Source organism: Rousettus aegyptiacus, unplaced genomic scaffold (assembly GCF_014176215.1).
Source record: "Rousettus aegyptiacus isolate mRouAeg1 unplaced genomic scaffold, mRouAeg1.p scaffold_m13_p_5, whole genome shotgun sequence".
In the NCBI taxonomy this organism is placed as follows: domain Eukaryota; kingdom Metazoa; phylum Chordata; class Mammalia; order Chiroptera; family Pteropodidae; genus Rousettus; species Rousettus aegyptiacus.
The window spans coordinates 94,807,767-94,833,514 of NW_023416308.1; the positions used below are offsets into that span (position 1 = coordinate 94,807,767).

General features: G+C 35.1%; 1 protein-coding gene across 3 annotated transcripts in view; it reads left to right on the forward strand.

Annotated features, from left to right (window-relative positions):
* BBOX1 (gamma-butyrobetaine hydroxylase 1) overlaps nt 1-25,748 on the forward strand; it is a 58,151-nt gene that overhangs the window by 13,071 nt on the left and 19,332 nt on the right. For all 3 annotated transcript variants that reach the window (XM_016147421.2, XM_016147420.2, XM_016147419.2), the window contains one exon: nt 19,387-19,585. In XM_016147421.2, coding sequence (XP_016002907.1) covers nt 19,387-19,585 — 199 coding nt within the window. The remainder of the gene's footprint in view (nt 1-19,386; nt 19,586-25,748) is intronic.

Below are 25,748 nucleotides of genomic sequence, written 5' to 3' on the forward strand. Positions count from 1 at the left end.
CTGTTTAGCTACACATATATTGGTCACTTATTTTGTACTGGACTCTCTATAAGGAAATATCAAGTTTAAAAAAGACATGGATTCTGTCCCTGAGGATTTATCAAGCCCAGGAAGGGACACTAGCTATGAAAACAAATAAACATAATACATTACTTTCAGTATGTCACAGCATGCATAGAAGGTAAGTTATAACATAAAGGAAGGAATCTGAAGAGATAAGGATACTTGTCCTCAAAAGGGAGGTTTGAACTGGGTTTTGAAGAATCAATTTGTCAGGCAAAGATACAAAGTAAGGAAATTCTCAACAGAGAAAGGCATGTGGAAAATCACAGAAGTATAAAATAGCAGAGTAGGTTTAGAAAACTGTAATTAGTTTAATACTGGTGAAGTGAAAATTGTTAGGCTACAGAGAAAAAGGAAGGGGCCAAACCAGGAAGTGGCTTCGGTGCCCTACTGAATCTCAGGCCTAAACCCTTATGAAAGGACATTTTCCAACACAGAGCTCAGGCGTATTCTTTTAGCTCCCAGGCTGATTACATAAAGGCAGAGAAACAAGTTTAAATCTTTATAAATTTAAGAAGATTGTTTTATTTTTTAGGATGCATTTTAAATTTTCAGAAATTTATATTTCTGATTTTGACCAAGGGCATAAATTTTTCAAATGCCTACAAGTTAGGTCCATTTTTCTCCCTTTACATTTCTTCCCTCCTCTAGTATACCCTACTGGTTCTTGGTTTGTATTTATTTTACAAAAGACAGTGGAATGATTGGATGTGTGCTGTAGAAAAGTCTTGGTCTGGTCATCTGTGTTCGTTGCATGGGGGAGTGACTATGAGATGGGTGACCACAGCATAGCCCAGAAAAGATCCTATAAAAAACACTGAAATTAAACTAGGGAAGTAACAGAGAAGAAGTAGGTAGGATTCATATTCAAGAGAAATACAAATTGACCTATAGGGCAGAAGGTTTCTGGCCCTGTTCTTTACTCTCTACCAACTTAAAATAGAATTTTTTAAAACTACCATGTGAAAGTACCCAAACATACGGGTGAAAATTGAACTCTTTAAGAACACTTCGGAAATATGAAGATTTTGTTTTATGAAACAGTATTTTAGTTTCCATGTGAACATAATATAATTATATACTCAGTTTTGTGACTAACTTCAATAAGCAAAATTCCCACAACATAATCAATGAGAATGAAATGAAAAAAATCAACATTCAATATGATCTTACATATATATAAATGTAAAAATTTATTCTTTTTAACACTCCATATCAATAAATATTTGTTTTCCTATGTATCTCTTTGAATTGGTACTGAAATATTTGCATATTATCCTCTGATTTTATTAATATTTTTTACTGCAAATTGGGATTTTAAAAACTGTAATTTGAAGAATCTTTTTCCCATGGAAGCAGTCTGCTGAATCTTTTCAGCAATCCAGAGACTGAGTACATCACACTGTCAGAAAAGAACATTTCCTCTCAATTTGAAATGTCCCTCTTATAGCAGAGCAAATCTTTTCTTATCTACTTTATCAGCTTACATCCCTTTAGTCCATAGCCATAACCCCCTCCTTTGTTCAAAAGAAACATGCCAGAAGAGGGAATGAAAACTCTCAAATAACTGTCAGAATCCTCTAAAATCTTTGAGCCTTGTGCATGGAGAAAAAAAACTGAGCTCTCCTTTCTTGCAGAGGGCCATGTGTTTCCTTGAAAATGAAATTTTTATTGCAGCGCAAAAACAGAGTTGTTTTGGTGCAGAGGTTATGTTTACAAAGATTTGTTAAAAAAGAAAAGTATAATATCACTTTTCTTTTTTTAATTAGTAAGTAATGTACACAATAAGTATGCCTAACTTCCATGTGATAGTTCACTCCCGTGTCTAAGCCTTCCCCTGCCATATACCCATTCTCAAACCCCAAGAGGCGGGAGTCTGCAATACAAGGCAGTGATTGAGCAAGGGTATTTGTTTCACATATTGCTTGGTAATTATAAAAAGGTCTGGGAGGTTGTTGTTTTCAGGCTGTCTTAGAATGTCTCAACTGTATGAGGCTGCCGGGCCAGAATGAACAGCTCTGTTTAAAAAAAAAAAAAGCTGCATCAGAACAATCAAGCCATCATGTCACATACCCAAATGTATTATTCCCTTCCCAGGGAAAACCAAATACAGATTCCTTCCCTGAGGACACCCAGGCTTACTCTCTGATGCACAGGATGGAGAATAGCTCAAAGTCTTCTTACGTTTAAGAAAAAAGTCTCTATCCTGTTTTTCCTATTATATATGAAAAGGGCCTACTGACTTCCAGAGAAATGTCTTTGGGATTTTGATAGAATGAATACTGGTGTTTTAAATGTCTGTGAGTTTAAAAATGCATATTTTGCTTCATTTTTCCTCATGTAATATTGATATCTTTCCATGTTTTCTATTATTTTCTGAATTACATATCATTTATTATCATACTCAATTTCTACAATGTACTTGGTACACTTGCACATACTATCTAAAGGTTCTAACATTCTAGATGAGATGGGACCACTCTTGCTCTGTCAATGAGCCCAAGATGGAAGACTGACAGCCTGAGAATTGTCCTGTAGTGCCCTATACTCTTAGTGGTTGTCACCTATCTGGAGGTTATTCCCATAGCTATCTGCCTAGTTTCTGGTTCCACTTGTAAACTCCATCCATATTCTCAGCTTGAAAACACACATGCTCGGAACTAAATATTAAAGATAAGTCTATTTTACACTGGGATATATTAGAGTAATACCAAATGAAAAACCTGTATACTACATCTGTTACTTTAAAAAAAAAGAAATTCTTAGGTAAGAGTCATTCATTATATTTAATCAATTATATCTTTTTAAAAAATATTTTTTGTTACTTAACAACTTCATGAAACAAAGTATTGTAGTATCATCCAATGTCAGTGCTAAATGGGACATTACAAGCTGGTTTCTTTAAAAAACTAGTGTCTTAAGAGAGCTGTGTAGGAAGATCATAAATTCACTTCCTCCCATGGACATACCAAATCTACAGTTAATATGGATTGCTTCCCTCTGAAAAAGACCTTTAAATTATCTGAATAGCTTCTCCACAACAAAGGATAAAAGGACCACATGGAGACGAGTAAGAGAGAAAAAGACATTGACTCACCAAAGCCCCACCCCCGGCGGCAACTGACAATCAGGAGGGGTCTCACACACACAGAGCATCTCCCTGAAGGATGAAGGATCTGTGCCCCACAATAGGTGCCCACCAATGCTTAGGCCCTGCACCAAACAGACAACAACACCTGGCATTGAAAACCAGCTAGACTTATGTCCAGGGGACCCAAAAGGCTATCGGGAATGGTAAGTCCCCTCTTATAGGGCTCATGTGCAGACTCCTCCCAGCATCCAAAAGCAAAGCAATAGTTTAAAAAGCACCTAGATCATAGGTGAGGGCGATTCAGTAGTTAATTTTAAAAGCATCTATGACAGGTACAAGGGTTTATTGATACTTCCTCTGAGGACAAAGGCGCTGGTGCCCACTGTTTCCACTCTTCACCTTGATAGCTATAGAGGGCTTGCCACACACCCAGGCTATGCTTCTACAAGCTGAAGCCATTTGGTTTGCCTCATCCATGCATTCTCCCACAGCCCACTGCAGACTTTGGGCTTACGCTGGCCCTGAGCTCCCCTGTGTCACTGCTGAAGCCAGCAAGCATGTGAAATCCACACAGGGGATGCTCCATTACTACCTGGTTCTAGTGGCCAGAAGGAATTATATTGCTGGGACACAAAGGACTAAAACAATCAAAGAGATAGTTTGAGGCAGGCTACTTCCCCAGGGCCCAGCATAGACAGTAGGGTTTGGGACATACCTCAACAACTGAGACCAGTCAAGAATAAATCAGGCTGCTTAGACAATCACGAAGGTCAAGAGACATCAAGAGCCAGGCAAGATCAAATAATATGGTTCATTGCCTACACAAGTCTATTTCTTCAAGACTGAGAGAGGCAGCTGTTTCACCTAATACATACAAACAAACAGAAAGACAAACAAAATGAAGAAATAGAGAAATATGTTCCAAACAAACAACCAAACAAAAACAACAAGATAAAACCTCAGAAAATATACTTAATAAAATAGAGATAAATAATTTATCTGAATAAGATTTTAAAGTAACAGTCATAAAGATGTTCACTGAACTCAGGAAAAAAGTAGATGAACACAGTTAGAACTTCAAAAAAGAGATAGAAAATATAAGAAAGCACCAAAGAGAAGTCTAAGAGCCAATGAATGCAATAATTTAACTAAAAAATATATTGGAGAGTTTCGACAGCAGACCAAGTAAAGTAGAAGAAAGGATCAAAGACATAAAAGACAAGACAATGGAACTCACCCAAACAGGGCAGCAAAAAGAAAAAAAGAATTTTAAAAAGTGAAGATAGCTTAAAGGGACCTGTAGAACAACATCAAGAAGAATAACATTCACTTTATAGGGAGAACAAGACAGAAAACTTATTTGAAGAAATCATAGCTGAAAACTTTCCTAACTTGGGAAAGAAAGAAAGAGAGAGAGAGAAAGAGAGAGAGAGAGAGAGAGAGAGAGAGAGAGAGAGAGAGAGAGAGAGAAGGGAATAAGACATCTCAGGTCCAGGAATTACAGAGAATCCCCAAAAAGGTGAACCCAAAGAGACCCATACCAAGATATTATAGTGAAAATGTCAAAGTTAAAGATAATCTTAAAACAGCAAGAAAAAAACTTGTCATGTACAAGAGAATCCCAACAAGACTATCAACTGATTTTTCAGCATAAACTGCATGCCAGAAGGACATGACATGATATATCCAAAGTGCTGGGAAAAAAAGACTTCTAACCAAGAATACTCTTCCAGCAAGGTTATCATTCAGAATTGAAAGAGGAAATTTTTCAGACAAGTAAAAGCTAAAGGAGTTTATCACCACTAACACAAACTTACAAGAAATGTTAAAGAAACTTCTTTAAACTGAAAAAAGGCAGTAAATAGGAACAAGAAAACATGAAAGTAAAAATCTTACTGGTAAAGGCAACTATATAGTAAAGGTAGTAGATTTACCACATATAAGGATCGTATGAAGATTAAAAGAAAAAAAAATCAACTCTAACTGGAATATTTAGTTAAGGGATACACAAAATAAAATGTAAAACATGACATCAAAAATAAAACATGTGGATGAGGAGTAAAATTGTAGAGTTTTTAGAAGACTTTCAAGCATACGTAGCTATCAACTTAAAATTGAATGCTCTGTATACACACAATTATATGTGAACTTCATGGTAACTACAACACAAAAGCCTATAGCAGGTACACAAAAGATGAGAAAGGAATATTAACATAACAGTAAAGAAAGTCATTAAACCAGAAGGGAAGAAAGCAAGAGAAGAGAAAACTACAAAAACATACAAAAAACAATTAACAAAATTGCAATAAGTACATACCTATCAATAATTACTTTAAATGTAAGTGAACAAACTTACCCAATCAAAAGACACAGATTGACTGAATGGATTAAACAAACGAAAAAAAAAAAAACAAAGAAAAAAAACCAAGACTTATCTATATATTGCCTGCAAAAGACTCACTTCAGATATAAAAACACACAGAGACTGAAAGTGAAGGGATGAAAAAAGATATTCCATGAAAATGGAAATGAAAAAAATGCTAACATAGCTATACTTTAATCAGACAAAATAGTCTTTAAACAAAAACTGTAATAGAAGACAAAGAAGAGCATTCCATAATGATAAAGGGGTCAATCCAAAGGGAAAACAGAAATAACATTTGTAAATATTTATGTACTCAATATAAAAGTACCCAGATATATGAATATTAACATACCTAAAAGGAAAGATAGCAATACAATAACAGGAGACTTTAATTCCTCACCTACATCATTGGATAATTCATCCAGATAGAACATCAATAAGGAGACAGTAGCCTTAAATGACACATTATAACAGATTAATTTAAAAGACATATCTGAAACATTCCATCCAAAAGTAGCAGAATACACATTCTTTTCAAGTGCACAGGGAACATTCTACAGGACAGATCACATATTAGGCCATAAAACAAGTCTCAAAAAATTTAAGAAAGTTGATATCATCAAGCATCTCTATTCTGACTGAAATGATATGAAACTGGAAGTCAATTAGGAAAAAACTGTAAAAAATCACAAATATAAAGAGACTAAACAGGAACAAAACAATGGATGGGTAAATAAAAAAAATCAAAGGAAAATCAAAAAATACTTGGAGACAAATAAAAACAGAAAAACAGCATTTAGAAATCTATAGCATGAAGTTCTAAGAGGAAAGGTTATAGCAATAGAGGCCTGCCTCAAGAAACAAACAAAAATTAAAAAAAAATTAGAAGCCTTTAGATAGATTAAGAGAGAGAGAGAGAGATGGCTCAAATAAATAAAATCAGAAATGAAAGAGAAGTTACAACTGATGCCACAGAAATATAAAAGATGATAAGAGACTATCATAAAACAATTATATACCAACAAATTGGACAACGTAGAAGAAATGAACAAATTCATAGAAACATACGATCTTCTAAGATTGAATCACGAAGAAATAAAAAATTTGAATAAACCAACTACTAGTAAGGAAGTTGAATTAGTAATCGAAAATCTTCCAACAAAGTCTAGGACCAAATGGCTTCAGTGATGAATTCTACCAAACATTCAAAGATGTAATAACTATCCTATACGAACACTTTAAAATATCGGAGAGTGGAAACACTCCCAAACTCATTTTATAAAATCAGCGTTACTCCAATACTAAGACTAAACAAGGACACCACACACACACACACACACACACACACACACAAACACACACACACACACACAAAATTACAGCCCAATAACTCTAATAAACTTAGATTTAAGAATCCTCAATGAATGTTACCAAACCAAATTCAACAATTCAACATGATCAAGTGGGGTTTGTCCCAGGGGTGTAAGGATGGTTCAACATCTACAAATTAATCAACATGATACATCACATTAATAAAATGAAGGACAGAAATGTGGTTATCTCAAAAGATGTAAAAAAAAAAGCATTTGACAAAATTCAACATTAATTTATATAAAAAAAGAAAAACTTAACAAAGTGGGTATAGAAAGAACATACCTCAACATAATAAAGTCTAAATATGACAAAGCTACAGCTAAGATCATACCCAATGGTGAAAAGCTGAAAGCTCCCTCTAAGATCAGGTACCAGATAAGAATGCCTTCTCTTGCCACTGTTATTGAACATAATAATGAAGTCCTGACCATAGCAATTAGGTAATAATTCAAAAAAAATTCTTTATAAAAGAAGTGAAAGACATCCAAATTGGAAAAGAAGTAAACTTTCATTATTTGCAGATGATATAATATTATATATAAAAAACCCTAAAGACGACCAAAAAACTGTTAGAACTAATAAGTGAATTCAGTAAAACCGCAGGATACAAAAGTAATAAACAGAAATCTGTCACATTTCTATACACTAATAATAAACTATCAGAAAGAGAAATTAAGAAAACAATCCCATTTATACTTGATAAAGAATAATAAAATGCTTAGGAATAAATTTTACCAAAGAGGTAAAAGACCTGTACACTGAAAACTATAAGACACTAATGAAAGAAATTGAAGAAACCAAAAATAAATGGAAAGATGTTCCATGAACATGAACTGGAAAAATCAATATTGATAAAATGTCCATATTCATAAAGCAACCTATAGATTCAATGATATCCCTATCAAAATTCTAATGGCATTTTTCACAGAACTAGAAGAAATAATTCCAAAAGGTATATGGAACCACAAAAAACCCCAACCAGGCAAAGCAGCCTTGAGAAACAAGAACAGAGTTGGAAGTAGCATGCTCCCAGATTTCAAACTACACTACAAAGCTCTAGTAATCAAAAGAGTATGGTATGCACATAAAAACAGGCACATAGAGCAATGAAACACAGAGAGAGAACCAAAATAAACCCACGTGTCTGTGGTAAATTAATTTATGACAAAGCCAAGAATATACAATGGAGAAAAAATAGTCTCTTCAGTCAATGGTGTTGAAAAAACTGGACAACTACATGAAAATAAAACTAGACCACCGTCCTACACCATACATAAAAATCAATTGAAAATAGATTAAAGACTTGAATATATGACCTAAAACCATAAAACTCCTAGAAGAAATCTGGTGGTAAGCTCTTTGATGTTGGTCTTGTTAAATTTCTGGATCTGACTGCAAAAGCAAAGGCAACGATAGCAAAAACAAATAAGTGGGACTACATTAAACTATAAAAGCTTCTGCAAAGCAAAGAAAACCATCACCAAAACGAACCTACTGAATGGGAGAAAATATTTTCAAGTCATATATTCAATAGAGGGTTAATATCCAAAATATATAAAGAACTCAATAATAAAAAAAAACACTTAATTTAAAAATGGGCTAAATAGACTTTCCCAAAGAAGACATACAAGTGCCCAAAGGGCACATGAAAAGATGTTCAGAGAAATAAAAATCAAAACCACAATGAAATATCATCTCACATCTGTTAGACTGGCTATGATAAAAAAAGACAAATACATTTTGGAGAGGAGATATAAAAATGGTACCCTCATACACCTTTGGTGAGAATGTAAATTGGTGTAGCCACTATATAAAACAATAAGAAGTTTCCTCAAAAAACTAAAAATAGAACTATGACATGATAAAATAAAAACACTAATTCAAAAAGATATATGCACTTCTATATTTATTGCAACATTATTTACAGTAGCCAAGATATGAGAATAACCTGTATCCACTGATAGATGAATGGATAAAGAAGATGTGAAATACTATGTAGCTATAAAAAAGAAGGAAATCTTGCCATTTGCAACAACATGGATGAACCTAGAGGGTATTATGCTAAGTGAAATAAGTCACACAGAGAAAGGCAAATACCTTATGATTTCATGTATATATGGAATCTTAAAAAAAGAAATGAACAAACAAAATAAAATTCATAGATTCAGAGAATATATTGGTGGTTATCAGAGAAGAAAGGGTGGGGGTTGGTTGAAATGAGTGAAGGAGTCAATTGTGTGGTGACAGATGGCAACTAGACTTATTGTTGTGACCATTTGGTAGTGTATACAAAGATCAAATTATTATGTTGTACACCTGAAATTAATATGTTATGTACTAATTTTACCTCGATTTGAAAAAATAATACATACATATAAAAATTTTAAAATAAATAGAATTCTGGCAATGTATTTTTAATTTTTTAATATTTTTAAAAAGGTGTCTTTGAAAGCCTTGAAAAAGTTTAAGGGTATTTTTGAGAATCTAAAGCAAATCTGTTTTAAAGGAGAATTATTACAGTCCATTTCCTTTCCATAATTTTTTCAGTATACTTGCCACATCAAAAATTAAGGAAAATATATTAACATTTTTACTCTGAGAAAAAATTTTCAGTAGTTACACTAATGTAAATTTACTTTTCTTTTTCTTCTTTTTCTCAAACTGAGTAAAAGTAGAGTGAGCTTTCTTTAATGAGTGAAAAGCTTCCTTTTCTCACGAACTAGGCTTAGTTTCTCTTGCAGACCAAAAATGAGTTTTATAACATTGGCATTTGGACTCCAAATTTAGAATTTATAAATTTAGAAAATTCCAAAGTGTGATAATTTCAAGAAGTAAAATTGGATCACTTTATATGCTGGCTTCATTTTTATCAAACCTACACATACGTAATATATTTAGCCTACCATTTTTGCTTAATGCCTACACATCAGGAGATTCGTCAGACCAAAAAAAAAAAAAAGAGGACAAGTGATTTAAAACTATGATCTCTTACTTTGGGTTGTACTTTGCTTCTTCAAAATGGCAGAACATAAAACTATACAACTTTAGTTTAGGGAAGTAGATATCTTCATTGGTCTTATGTTTCTTCTTTTAAATTTCATTCCCAAACTTTCAAATGTGCCCATGGCAAAGAAAATTAATTTTTTTATTTTAAAAAAAAAGTATATCCCTGTAGGAAAAAGAATTGACTTAAAAAAATTGTTGTTGCCATTTATTCATTTTTTCGATTTACCTATTTTCTAGTTGAACAAATTAGATAAATAATTTTTAATCTCTGCTCTATTAAATGAATTCTCTAACTTTACTATATTCTTTTTCTCAAAATTTTGTATTTTTCTCCATCTGTAACTTTACTCTTAATCAAAAGAGCAGTGTATCACTGAAGTTAAGAGTGCTTTTGACTGTAGGTGTTGCTATGTCTGTGATATTAACCTTTCTATGCCTCCAAATCTTTACCTACACAATAGAAATAGTATCTATGTACATTCAGGGATAGTGCAATGTTGACCGAAGGCCAATATCACTCTTTACATATTAACTCACTTAATTTTCACCATGTTTCCTTGAAGGCAAGTGTAAACAACTATAGAGACCAATCCTGAGACAGGCTTGTTGAACTTCTTGAGCAGTACCCATTGGTATCCATTTACCAACTTCCCCCACCCCCCAAAAATGCTAATTTTTATTAATGAAATTCCTTTCTTCCATTGGCTGTCAAGTTTCCAAGCACATTGTCTCTTTTCCCAGAGACGATTGATACTCAACAGGTTATAGGGGGAAGAGATTGTATAGGTTGTCTCTCTTTCCAACAGTTTAGTTGGAGACTTTTATCATCCTATGTCTGGCAACTGGAAAAACATTGCCTCTGTGTTCACACCCAGCTTTCACAACTAACTCTGTAGGGTAATTTTTTTTGATGACTACCATCATCTCTCTTCCTCCTTGCTATATCTTGCTGTGGCAAAATAAAGTCCAAAGACTTCACTGGGGCTTTCCAACCATCCCACAGTCTGGTGCTCCCTCCACAAGCATGTGAATTCCTACTTTTATCCAAGCTCTGCCTGTTTCCCAGAGATCACTTATTCCATTCTTTCTGTCTGGCCAAACTTCACCTATTTATCCTGCAAGGTCTAATTCACATCCCAACAAAGCCCTTTACCAGGAATACTATCCTATATATTTATATTTATCCCTGATCCAAGCCATAAAAAAACTGATAGGAAAGGAAGTCCAGGAAATAGACGTAATTTCATGGTGACACTAAAATACAAGAGTGTAATATAACAATAGATGCATATATATTTTTCAAAAAAAAAAATGTTAGATTTGTTGGGAGAAAAAGTGAAAGAGTGTAGCATGCCAAGAAAGTTCTTCACCTGTGAAACTGCATTGTGTAATGGGAGGTTTGATGATAGAAAACATGAGCAACAGTCAGGTAGAGGAGTATGAGAGTTAACTAGATATCGGTGGGCATGCAATAAGATTAGTCATCACAGTGTATTATCCTCCAGTCATGTTCAAGTGCAGATTTAATCAAGGACACTACAGTGAGCTCCTTATAAATATCATCTTATTTAAATTTTACAACCACCCTACAGGTTGTTTTCATCCTGTAATTTCCAGAAATTGAACTAAGAAAATGTATCACTCTCTGAAGGTTACGTAGATGGGAAGTATCAGAGTTCAGATTTGAATCCCCAGAACTGTCACCTTTAAACCTTAAGTTATTAACTTAGATTTTATCAAGTTGGACCTGCATCCTCATCTCTGTATGTGCTTAGCACATTCTCAATGAACTAGCTTTGGTAAAGAACACTTGGCTGACAGGAAATTCTTACCTGCTTTGGTGACTGAAAAGTTAATATGAGTCCACAGAGTTGAAATTGCCAAAAAAAAAAAAAGATTAATTAGATTTGGGCTGTATGAATAAAAATATAGTAGCGAGTCCACTATACAGTTATGTGCCAAACAACTTGGAGTGCTGTGTCCGATTCGAGACACCAGTGCTTTCATGGGACATCAGCAAACTTGAACACGTCATCCAAAGGAGAGCAGGAGTTGTGAGATGTAAAACATTAAAAATACGGGGAAGAAAGAGGCCATTTAATCTTGGAAGGAAAAACTTAGCACACTGGCTGTCTTTGTACACATCTCCAAGATTACCATATTCTGTGTGACTCTGGCGTGCAGAATTAAGGCTTAAAAGAAAGGTGACAAAGGTCGATTGTGCCTCACAATAAGGAATAAGTTTGTGACAATTGAAACTGTCCTGGTTGGAGGCAATTGGAGAGTAAAGATATTACCCTCTTAAAAAGTAGGGGCCATTCCATAGGGAAATGTATGCTGTGTAATTAAAAGTGATCAAGAGGGTGTTCTATAACCTTTTCATATATGTCATAGGGGATAGTCACGACAAGGACGGATGATAAAACTGAATCTTCTGTTTGCCTTACCAACTTCCAGGAAATCTGGAATAATAATTTTTTTCCTATTTTTTTTTTTTGGTACTTGTTGTCCTTCAACATACAGCATTTTTTCCCCCTGAATATCTGGAGTCAAATTGTCTATGTGGGTACCCCAGCTCTGGCATGTATTAGTTGTATACTGTTGGGCAAAGTAATATCCTCATGCCTATCTCCTCGTCTATAAAATGAGAACAATAATAGAACCTCTGTTATGGGGTTGTTGTAAGGATTACATTAATTACTCCATATAGAGTGCTTAGTAGTGTGCCTGGAATCATAAGTGCTCAATAAATGTTAGCTTTCATTTTTTTCAAGTATTTTTCACACACTGCCATTTGGTGTCACTTCATTGTTTAACGTGTTCTTATTTTCTTTAATTAGATTGTCACTCTTGTCATAGGGCTGAGCATATAGAATATACAAGATACCTAATAGTCCCCCCTGCTCCCCCCAAAAATGTGCTTTTCTCCTTTCAAGCAACTTAAACTTGTTTAGAATCATCTTTTGTACATTGTAAAGAAGACATTCCAAGTTTTGTAGGAATATTTCCTAAAGAAAATTCTTTAAAAACAAACAAACAAATAGCCCATGGTATTGGTATAATGGATGCAAAAGTGGAAAATTTTATCAGAATGAAATAACGTTCTTGTTCTAATTGTTATGGATTAAATTAATGATTTTTTTTAAAAGGTCCTATTGTTTCCTTCATCTTTTAAAAAACTAAAGTGTGCTCAAATACAATTTCATTTTTCAAGGGTCGCTTCTAGTCTCTTGTCATCATTAAGAAATAAGCAAAAATTTATTCAAGATACACAAAATTTTGGTTTTCTGAAAAGCTACTGGGTGCCAACCTGGGCTATATATACAAGAGGGAGGGAGAAAATGAGGCAACAGTGGTAAGGAACTTAAAGATAAATGATATGATCTCCATAGTTTATAAGGAACTTAGAGTCTAGTGGAAGAGGCAGAGATGAGGTCCTACTTGACATACCCTTACTTACTTTTCTGCATCATCTGCTACACACCCCTGTGGCTTCATCCATTTTCACCTCAATGGGTTTCAGTTCTTCCAAAAAGCTAAGATATTCCCCATCTTCCTACTGTCCCTCCCACCTGGACACCTTTCTCCCTGCCCTTTGCATGACTGGCTTCTCTCGCCCCTCAGGATTTGACTTAATATCATCTCTTCAGCTAGATCTTTCATAACTGACATGTCTAAATAGGTTCCACATTCATCTGCCAATAATTGTCTATATGCTGCAGCTGTTACCCCCACAGCACTTACTACAATGTTTACTTTTATGTGGGTTTTTTTTTTTTTTTTTTGCTTCCTAGTTTATTCACTGTTTCCCTCACAAGGGCAGCAATCACATTTATTTTATTCTTTTGCTTAGCAAGGCTTTCAACAATTATTTGTGAAATAAGTGAAAGATCATTGCATCATATTGTGGCAAGCATTGTGACTGTGGTGTGTACCCCTGCTGTGGGACCAGAGAAGACAGCTATCTAACCCACTCTTGCAGATACTGAAAGAGGGCATTGTAGAGGCTGTTGGTGCCCCACCGGAGCCCCTCAGCACTCTCTCCATAATTAAAGGTTCCTCCCATACATACATTTTGTTGCAGGGTTGCCACTCTGCTGGAGGGCTTTCTCTGCCTGAGAGAGTATGCTTGGCCAGCACACATGGAAAGCCAGAAAGACCCATGAGTGAATGTCCAGAGGAGCAGCCCTCAGCCAGTGAGAAGTGGGCATGGGTGGCCTGTGTACCTCAGCTTCCTTGACCCTCAGTGGGACAACTCTGAAGTGTATTCTACAGTGTTGCCATGAAATCCAGCAGTGTTGAGCCCCTATTGCCAAAAGCGGTAACCCATCCATTATAAAATACCTTCCCTGTCTGACTTCCTCATCTCCTATTAGTGCTCTCAGGACACCTCCTTAATAAACAAATCCTCATCTCAGCGTCAGATCTCAATTTAAGAAAGGACAAGTGACCAGAACCTTGAGAGGCATGAAGAATTCGCTAGATGATAAATAAAACATCCAAAGAGGGCAGGATCCTAATAGTGCAGATAAGAGAATAAAAGCCATATGTTCACTCAAGTGCTTTCCTATACTAGGGGTCAGAGTTTGGTTTTGGCTAGACTCCTATAAGATATTTGTGGGAAAAGATAGTAAGAGACTGGCTGATCCCCGGAACATCAGATTAGCTATTTCAGAGCCAACAGCACAATTCAGTGCAGGTGGACAGAAGGTCCTAAACTCTTGAAATAACACATTGCAACTGAGCATGCTGCACTCATGAATCTTTAACTAAAGAGCTTCTTTGGGTCTTTTCCTTTTCTGAAATACAATTTAGGACCCAGGAATGTGATGCTTAACTCCGAAAAGGAAATCTTGTACAAATGGTTCCTTGAAAGTGAACATGTAGCCTGTTCCTAAACTTTATGATGTGTGAAGCACATGTTCAAGGAAGTATTTATTAGGAGGGCTGTAAGTTAAATTAGACAGAGTGGTTCATGCCTTAAATATCCCGTCATATTCCATACTGTTTATGTATTCAGACCAAGTGTGAAATTTAAATTTGCTTTTCATGTATTTGTCTGACAAATGATTTATTCTAGTCATATGTGTTCTCTTTTGGGTCCCCAGTAGTCATGTTTTCCAGTTGAAAAAGACTGGAAAATATTTTTAAATTACATTTTCAATGGTAAGGTTTCTGTGTAGGTATCATAGAATTACTTTACTGGTGGATTTAATAAAATGTAGTTTATTACTCATGAAAATGTGAGCATTTTATATTTGAGATGTTTTGATAAATTTGGAAACTGGTTAGTCACAGTACTTTCTCTGAAAGTCACACTTAGCATAACCTAGGATCAGAGTGACTCATGTTCTGCAATCAGCTATAGCTCTTGGATCCTAATTTCTGCAAAGCTTCTGTCAGGGCACACCAAAATGCAAGCTATCATTGGAAAAGTATAAACTTTGCAGAACTTAAAAATCTTTGCTACCACACTCTGATAGTAAAATCTAGTAAATTTGAATTATTTATAGTACATAATATGCTGTCTATGGTATTGATAGCCTTGTTTTATACTGGAGTATCTTTGTGTGAATATGATTAATTTTACACATGTAAACTGTAACATATTTATTAAAAGAATCTAACTCATTTTGTATTTTTTAAAAAAGGTATTGCATGTGTATGCATGTGTGTTCGAGGGCATGTTGTGTGTGTGTGCTATTCTAGAAAGGGAAAGTGACTCATGTAGAAACAAAAATTCACTGAAACATGCCATCGATGTGTACAGACAGACATACAGTGCTCTAAGCAGATGCTTCTTGAATCCAAAATACAAACTCAAAGTTTTAAAAACATTTATATCTAGCAAAAATGTTTTTTCAATCTCTCTTTATTATATTTCCTTACTGCACAGTCTCCAAAACTCTCTGGAAAGTGATAATGGCCTTAAGTAAAACCAAACTGGCATGGATCACTGAAATACAGTGGCATAAACTAAAGAAGAGAACCTAGCTGATTTTTAAGCCTTGGTTCATTTCACAAAAGGTGAATAGCAAACTTGTTGTAGTGTTGTGCAATGGAACCTGCCCATAATGTTTTTTCTGCATTTAAAATCCTGACTAAAAGCCAAGGCTTATCTTTAAACACCCATGCTTGAACAAGTTCAGACAAAGTCTTCCTAATTGTAGCTTGCCCTGCTTTCTTTTTTATCTAGTAGATTTCTTTCATAAGTAACAGAATAAGCTATGGACATTCAGACACAGGATGTAAAAATACACATGATGACAGTATTTCAAGGCATCAAATGTTTATTTTATAGTAGTTGTTAAAATTACAGACTTTGGAATCAGTCACCTGGATTTGACTAACTAGTTCTGTAAATCATTAGCTACATGTCTTGGCTCTCTGTTCCCTTCTCTATTACATGGGAATAATTAAGGCATCTATTGCCTACATTTTTGTAGATATTAAATGAAATAATATATGAGAAACACCTAGTACTGTTCCTGACACCTAAAAAGTACTCAGCAAATATTAGCTATTATTAATATTACTGTTATTATTAGTCTATTATGTGACACGCACTGTACTAGGCTCCTTGTACAATCTCACAATCAACAAAAGACCTGCACGGTAAATATAATTATAGCTATTTTATAAATTAAGAGACAGAGGCTCAGAGAAGATACCAAAAAAACTAGCTGGTAAGAGGTAAACAATGATTTAAACCCAGGTCTCTTTGCCTCCATATACTTTATTCATGTCTTATGTCTCATACAGTACCATCAAATGTGGCTATTTAAATTTAAATTAAATTATTTGATATTAAATAAAGTAAAAAATTTAATTCTCAGTTTCACTTGTTGCATGTCAAGTTTCAACAGCCATTTGTTGCTAGTAGCTATGCTACTAAAGAGTACAGATAGAGAATATTTCCATCATCTCAGAAGTTCTATTTGACAATACTGCAGTTTAGACCATACTTACTCTCTAGGCTGGGCTAGTTTATTCTCAATAGGGCATAAGATTTTCTTCCAAATATTACAACAAAGGTTCATCAATTACTTAACTTTTTGTAATAAAGACAGCACATTTGCTGCCGACGGCCATGTAAACAGTACTAATCTAGCAGTCTACACAGAAATAGAAAAACTTGCCTTTAACCAGATCATCATAGTGTCCAAGAACTAAAAGAACCCTCAACTGTGGTTTAGACAATCTTTTTGCTCAATAGTGAGAACTAATGGCAATGGGAAGTCATAAGGCCAATGTGAAAATGCCAGATGAGTCTCTAACATCACATCTACCTTTAATACTCTACGGAACTATAATTTTCACTTGGGGTCAATAAGCTTAACGCTGTTTTAAATATTTTTAAGTTTCTAGATATAGTCTACCTAAGGTAAGCTTTGGAAAGAGGAGATGGTGATTTGTTATTTATATCCTTAATACTGATGTTTTTCCCAGGGAATTTTTCTTCCAACCTCTAGCCAAATGACTTTTCTAATTAGGCAGCCAAAAAAGTAATATTTACGACATTCGTCACCTTGTTTTTGCAGAACTTTTCTATTGGCATCAGATATTACAATCTAGAAACTTTAAATGCAAAGAGCAAATGGGATGGCAAAGCAAGTGATCATATAAACCAACATTCAAAACAGAGCCCAATAGATTGTCTTTTTGAGAAGAGGCTCTTTCATATAAAACCAACCTTGTTTGGTTTTAGAAGAAATTGTTGAGGTATGAGGGACAGATCTGGGAAACTTTATGCATATAAAAGAGTAGCTGGCACCCTAAAAGGATCATTAGATAAAAGATAAGATCTGATATCTCTTCATTAGACTGAAAGAGAAGGAGTTAAAATGAGAAATTAGGAACCAGTAACTGGATATAAGATCAAATTCTTGAGAAGATGCAATAAGTAACTTGGGCCTGTGTAATATATTCAGTACTAAAGAATATTAATATTAGTTCAAAAGAATTAATGCAGCCACAAGGGAGGCCTAATTTATAGTTTGCAAATTAGGCCCCAGAGGTTCCGCCCCATTATGCAAGCTGTTATGCTTAATAACCCAGAAACTTTGGCAACATATGCATTTATAGTCTGATTAGGTCTTTCCACACATGCACACCTACTCTGCAAATGCCCTTATGCAACTATCTGGTAGAAAGGTGGGAAGTGGCTTTCTATACCTGCATATATCTTTTCACTACTAAAGCTACTATCTGACTCCTAAGAAATCCCTGTTTCTGCAAAAAAAACAGCCACATTAACAACAGAGAAAATGATTTCCAGTCTACAACTTCTGCAAGGCAACACTGACCCATTCCTCACTCTTAAAAGGGAAGGTGGGGGATAGTAAAGGTTTTCTGTAACATGACATATATTTCCCAGTTAGAACAGTAAGGCATTGCTCAGATGATATTGAGATCATAAATTCTCCTTCTGTCACTTTTTAGGAAGATTTACCTCCCAAAGGCCAGTTCTTTCCTAAAAAAAAAAAAAAAAAGAAAGAAAGAAAAAAGAAAAAAGAAAGAAAGAAAGAAAGAAAGAAAGAAAGAAAGAAAGAAAGATAAAAGAAAGAAAGAAAGAAAGAAAGAAAGAAAGAAAGAAAGAAAGAAAGAAAGAAAGAAAGAAAGAAAGAAAGAAAGAAAAGAAAAGAAAAGAAATTAGATGGATAAGCTAGAGTTAGGTCTTTCCTGAATGTAGTTGTCAATATCTGAGTTATTTTCCTTGGCAAAATTACATTTCCTGTGTTCCACCTCCTTTGAGAGAGCCTAGTTTGCAAGAAAATTATTTTACATTTGTTTTCCTTTAGGTTTTTGCAAGTAAACATTTTCATGAGCATTTAATCATAAAGAGCCAGAGAGCTAAGGAAGGCATTTGACTTTATTTCATGTGGCATCGTCATGAAGGAGTCTACACATCCCAGGGCTACACTTTTCATATTTTCTTCCCCATGGCAAGCTTTTGCTGATTCCAAAGATCAGTTTGACTCCATAGAAAGCTTTTTTTTTTTTTAGCTGAAATAAGAGAAAGAAGGAACTGTACCTATAATGGCAAATACTCCCCCTATCTCCAGGAATAGGCATATGATGTTCCAGTCTAACCTTCTGATTCTCTCATCTACTTGGATTTGAACAATACAATTTGGCCATTAAAACACACAGTGTCTCAGGGTTATTTCTAAGCAGTGTCCAGGCAGAGTCCCTAAGGGAATACAGATCAAGGGTCATCCATAAACTTAACTACATTCTCTCAATAAATGTGGTATAATAAATATCCATCATGGGTTAGGCACACTTGTAAGTAGGAGGCGTAGTAAGTAGACTAGCGTGGCTCCAGGGAAGGAAATTTGGTAACTTGGGGATTTGCACTATGATTAAAATTTAGTAAATTCCATGATAAATCAAAGGCCAACACCAGTCTCTTCTCCGATGTCATCATAGTGTGTAAAAATAATATAATCCCATCTAATTTCTTCATTATTTTTTTAATTTACAGAATGTCAGTACTGGGGCTCTGAGCTCCAGCTACCTACTTTGGATTTTGAAGACGTCTTAAGAAATGATGAGCATGCATACAAGTGGCTCTCTAGCCTCAAAAAAGTAGGCATAGTGAGACTCACAGGAGCATCTGACAAACGAGGAGAAGTTTTAAAACTTGGGAAAAGAATTGGTTTCCTTTATCTCACATTTTATGGGTGAGTCACTAATAGTTTATATTCTGCTATTATATATAAAGTTTGACATATTTCTCACAATGGGGACTCTTTTAGTTGGAGATACAGAAATTTCTATAATATCTTGAGCAGGAAATCAGATAAGAAGAATGAGTCTAAAAGTGGGATTTCTCTGAGAATGACTTGTTTAAGAATGTTTAAGAAGCCTAAAAACTCAAAGACATTAGATACCAAAGATATAAGGCTAGTTGTAGGTGATATATTATTTTGATAGGGCAGTCACAACAGAATACCATAGATTGGGTAGCTTAAACAACAGAAATTTATTTTCCCATTGTTCTAAAGGCCAGAAAGTCCTAGATCAAGGTGCCAGCAGGGTTGGTTTCTGGCAAGAGGTCTCTTCCTGGATTGCGGATGGCCACATTCACAATGTCTCCTCACATGGCCTTTCTCTGCGTACCCACACTCCTAGCATCTGTTCCTCTTATAGGGATACCAGCCCTACAGGCTCCAAGCTTGTGACTTAATTTAACCTTAATTAGCTTCTTATAAGGTCCTATCTCCCAATATAGTCACATTGGAGGTTAATGCCTCACCATAGGAATTTTGGAGGGACATAATTCAGTCCATAACAGGTGAGATGGAAGACTGTGTTCTTCCAAGATATTTATAAAATACTCAGCTTTACAATTGTTAAAGTTGATTAAACTTTTACCTCCCTAGAACTGGCACAAAATAAAATTGGGCCCTGGGGAATTGAAACCAGCCACTAGATGTGTTAGAAAAATAATAATAACAAAATAAAATTAACATGCAGAAAATTAAGTCTAGGCACTTAAGCAAGTAACAGGAAATATAATTGATTTTAACTTTGGAACAAGAGGCTGTTTCCATAAGAATTGCCTGGGAGGTAAAACTAATTATGGGTATTGAAACACTAACAACAGGAAACACTCATCTGGAAGTAGGGGTATGAGTATTTCTAATCTGTAGAGTGAGACTGTCATATGAGTTGGAAACAACTATTCTGGGGCTCATAGCGTAGAAGACATTTCAAGTAAAGAGAACTTTCAAAATCCCAAGATTGCTAACTGGTAGCACACTGACTATTCAGATGTGTTTTGTTTGGCCCAGTTAATGTTGAAAAAGAATGAAATTAGTCATCAGTACTTAAAAACTGGAAGATTTTACATTAAATATGGACCCGACTTTCTTGAAAAATCGAATCTGTCAGGAACTGAGCCTGAATGCCTGAATGCCAACAACCAGCTGGATGTAAATAGAGACTGCCCTTTGAAGAGAGCATATGTTCACTCTCCAGTTTACCAAAGTCCTTCCCCAATATCAGACCTGCAAGGGCCTTGCTAGCCTTCGAGTTCGCCACCCTTAATCTATAATAAGACTTCACCCATCAGTAAACAGAGTATCGAAAATATTCAACCACTTACCCCCAATGATTTGAGCAAGTTTATTCATGGCAGAAGACTCTACCATGTGTAGACTTGGATGATCCAGCCCCCTCTTCCACCCCGAGAACTTACTTTTACCATTAGTATATTTGTATCATATAAAATTTGTACCTTCCCTACATCTGCAAGAACTTGAATGGCCTTAGAGGTTATAGCGGTAACAATAAGCAAATGAAAGAGGAGGAAAGTCTTGAAATTACTAAGAGCTTCAACTTAATTCTTTGTTTTTTATTTACTTTCCACAACTTTCTGAAACAGATATTATCCCCAGTTCACTGATAAAGAATCTGAAGCCCAGTGAATTAAACTATAACCCAAGTTCTTACAGGTAGTTAGAAAGGAAACAGAGTTGGGAAGTGGGTCTGTTCTATCCCTAGACTTTCTAATCCACCTCATTATCAATAATATGAAGGAAGAACAAGGAAAAGATGTTTTTAGGCACTGGATATAAACAGAACTCTTCAAAATAAATCTCTTCTATGTTGTTTTACTCAGTAGACTTTTTGTATCTATGCCAACACATTTCACAATTTTGTAACAGGAGCCAAACTGGGGGCTCTTTGTTGTATTTCTCTAACTCCCACGCACACACACCCCATCATATTAAGGGTCAGATTCTGAGTCCTTGTGTTTTGTTTTGTTTTGTTTACGTTTTGTTATTACAAATCCTCCTAAAAAAAATAATTTGGCCACTGATCTAATATTGTGAAATTTATTGGAATAAATACTAAGGTTTGTTGTGAAAATAAATCAGACCTCCTACTACTATTCCATTTCCTTTGTCCAAGACCTCTGTATCTAACCAGATAGTTTTAACCTACCCAATCTCACCTTCTGCAAATGATCACATTTCTTTCCCAAATCTCTCAAACTATACCACAGGCCAAGAAATGCTTTGCTTGATACTCCCACCACTGATTATCAGGATCTCTCCTTTTTTTTGGGGGGGGGGGGTAGTTTTTAACTTTCTATCTGATAGAACAGTTTTGTTGGTGTTGTTGCTTTGTACTTGTTCATTTGCTTATTTGTGGGGCTTTCTGTTGTTGTTAAGAAAATGAAAAAACTGAATATTGTCCCTAAAGTTATTTTTTTTCTACTTCTTTCCATGGTAATGTGTGAAAGGAACATTAAAGTTTGGGTAACATGAGATTTAAAAGAAAAGGGGATATTTAGAACAATGGCTCTCAACCTAGGCAGCACATGGGAATAGCCCATTTAAAAAGTATTAATATCTGGGTCCATTCTCCAAAGATTTTTTTTAATGGGACTTGGATTTGGCCCAACTATCAAGACTTTTTAAAACTCCGCAGATGATTTTCATGTGAAGCAGCAGTTACAAACTTCTGGTTGAGAAGAAAGGGTACTTCAAGAGAAGGCAGATCTCAATTGGCACAGAACTTGGGTATATTACGTCCTGTGAGCTCTTACAATTAAATACATTAAATGGCATTTATAATGTTCTTCTTTGTACTCTGCTAATGCCTGGACATGACTAATCTTCACAACAAAATGAGTAACTGCCTCAATCAGGGTTCCTTTCTTTCATATTTTTGTTTCACCACTGGCAAAGTGTTTTACTCTTATTTGAAAAACAATTGATTGCTGAGTCAGTAAATGGAATGAATAAATGAGGGAAATAAACAATGGAGAAGAGGGACTGCCAAAATCAGAAGAGGGATAAAGAAAGGAAAGTGAGTAGAATTAAAGATAAATTTTCCTTTCCATGTAGATTTTTCAAGGTGCCTAATGTCCGCTCTGGCTCACATGCCAAAAACAATAACAGCATGGTGTTACTTTACACATGTCTCCCCTGTGACCTAATACCCACCTAAAACTTTGCCATATAAATAGGGTTATATTTGGAGAATTTGAATTGCATGGGTCTAAAATGAGAAATATAATACCTATTTTTGGTTTGGGGCTGTCATCTCAATTATTAAGTTGTTGGATAAAAGAAACATTTCAGCATTTTGTGCTGTCTCAGTATATAGTAGGCAAAGAATAAATGTTTAATGAATAAATGATTACCTAGATGTTTTAAAGCAGCAGATGAATGCAATAATTATTAGAGCATTTCATAATTACAAAATTATATTCAACTACTAAATCAAAAATGGTAATAGCTTTGAGGACAGAAGTATAATTTTACACATCTGCATTTTCCTAGATGCTTGTCATTCTTTTGTCAGTGCATCATTTAGATGATATTTTTTTTTTTTGTACAACTGTGTGAAATACACAGTAACCTCTGCCTTTATGATGAAAGCATTCCTGGGAGAAATGAATAAGAGTTGGTAAAAAAAATAAACTTGTGTTATCAGTGTTATCAAATACATTTATTTGTGGAGCTATGTGTAAAATGATAACTTCTTTAAAAGGATTGAAACCTTCGATCTGGGACAATGTAGCTTTTACAGAGTAGGGCCAAATGCCTCATCCCACGGCCCTGACACTCCCCAAAATTCAATAAAAAATAGCTTTGTGGATCATTTTTTATTGAAGAAATTATCTGACCTTTATGACATAATTTAATATAATGGAAAATAGTCATTGTAAACTATAATTAATCTATATACTGTCATCTTCAGTGATTACACCATATTAGAATGTTTTACTCCCACGGAGTAAATTGAAAAGTATAGTCACAGCCAATCAAACAGAATGTCTTTATCAGTGGTAATATTGTTTACTCATCTATGCGATAACTGTTTCTTGAATAATATTATGTGCAAGGCACTGTGCTAAGCGTCTTATTCTGAACTAGATTTGGGTTTCCACTTTATGGAAAACTATGTTTGGTGATTGCTGTATATGAATAAATATAAATACTTGAGTTGATTTCATATAAGTAATCTAGACTAATAAAAATTCCATAAAACCAGGAACAGACTGAAAAGTAACCCTGGACTTTTGACATTACGAATGAGGAAACATGACAGTCAGTGCATGCCAACAGTAGTTCAAGGTAGTGCGCAACTGAAAGGTGATGCTCTCCCAGCATGCTGCAAAAGATGGTCAAGGTGGGGCAATATCCAGCTAACAATATGGCCAGTAGAGAAAATTAAGCCAGAATCCTCAAAGTTTATACGAGCTATCATTGTGTAAACAGGTGCAGCATTAATGAATGTTTATTTAAACCTCCATAATGCCATACAACCCCTCTCCCCGTCCTAAGCTAATCCAATTTGGAAGCTAGTTTTTATCTTATGCCATGCTTCCCCATTCTAGCCATCCCACCAAAGAGAGCTGACCAAAGGCCCTTTCTCAGTTTTTTGCTCAGATTGCTTCCCTCCCTTCCTTCTTAACATCTTCTTTCCTCCAGATGAATCGCCCTTGTTTTTCCCTCTCCAGGTCTTTATTCTGCCCACAGACAATCTGCCCCAGGTCTCCTTTTTTTTTTTTTCATTTTTTGCCTTTTTTTCAGCCTTTCTTTCCTTTCATTTGACCTATTAATCTTTGACCTCCATCCTTCCAACCACCACTCCTGCAACATCCTCCCTCTATCTAGCAGCCTCTGAAGCTCTAGGAAAAAGAATCCCCCTTACAGCCTCTGCTCTGCAGGATTCCCCACAAGCATCTCATCCCTAAGCCTAGGGCATTATAATAAAACCAAGTATTTTAGTCTTACCAAGGGAGCCAGTTTTGCATTCTGAACTGCCCATCAGGAAAAAGAAGTGGAAATTCTCTTCTCTCCCACATATATAAGTAACATCTAGTAAAGCAATTTATAATTTTATGAAGATGCTACTTTTAGTGGTAATGCATGCAGGAAAGAAAATGAACAATTTGTTGTAAGATACCACTACTATTTGATAGATCATAGGAACACGTGCTGGTGCTGGTCTTTTAAAAGCATAACTCTGATGAGGCAATAACATTAAGAGGTTCAGATGCTCTTCCCTAAAAGAGCAAAATCATATACTCAAAATTCTTTTTATGATTAGTTGGACAACTACATAAACTGGGTGTCATTTTTTGTGTAAGCTCATGTATGTGGGTGCTTATGTAGGTGTGACACAGAGAGGTAAGGATGATTCCATGTCATTTTTTTAAAGACGTGTTTACCACCAGTACTGTGTATTAACTAGTTATACAGCTTGTGACTACCAGTCAGAATAATCTTTGAAAATAAGGCACGCCTATCTCATTGTCATTGCCCCTGTGTACTGAGCTACTTGTAGGCAAAAATAATGGCCTAATCAGGATGACACCTTTAGCATGAGCTCAGTGCCTCGCACACAGGAAATTTTAATGAAGGGGAATGTGTGCTAAGATAATGGGGACTTCCATTTTGTCATTGTTAACGTTTACCAGTCTTCAGTTAGAAAATTAACCTCATCAGCAATTCTGAGTCACCTTTCTTCATCAGAAAGTGAATCAGAATAGATTACAAATTTCAGCTTTCAGCAAGACTGCCTTCTTTCCAAACAGGACTGCCGGAAGTTAAGATTTTCTTCTTTCCATGAATGTTTTATTTGCTGGCCCAAGCAAGCTGCATTAATACATGTAGCAATGATTAGACTAATGAGGATAATGAGGTAAAAATGAAAAAAAAATGTTTTCTGAAACACTAATATTACAGATAAAAATGGTGAGAGACAGTGAAAAAAAAGGTCAAAGAAAAGAAACTTAGTCATAGTTAAATTTTATCTTGAGACAAGCATGGTAACTGTATAACTGCTGAATAAAACTTATAAGACCACAAATTGTAGTGG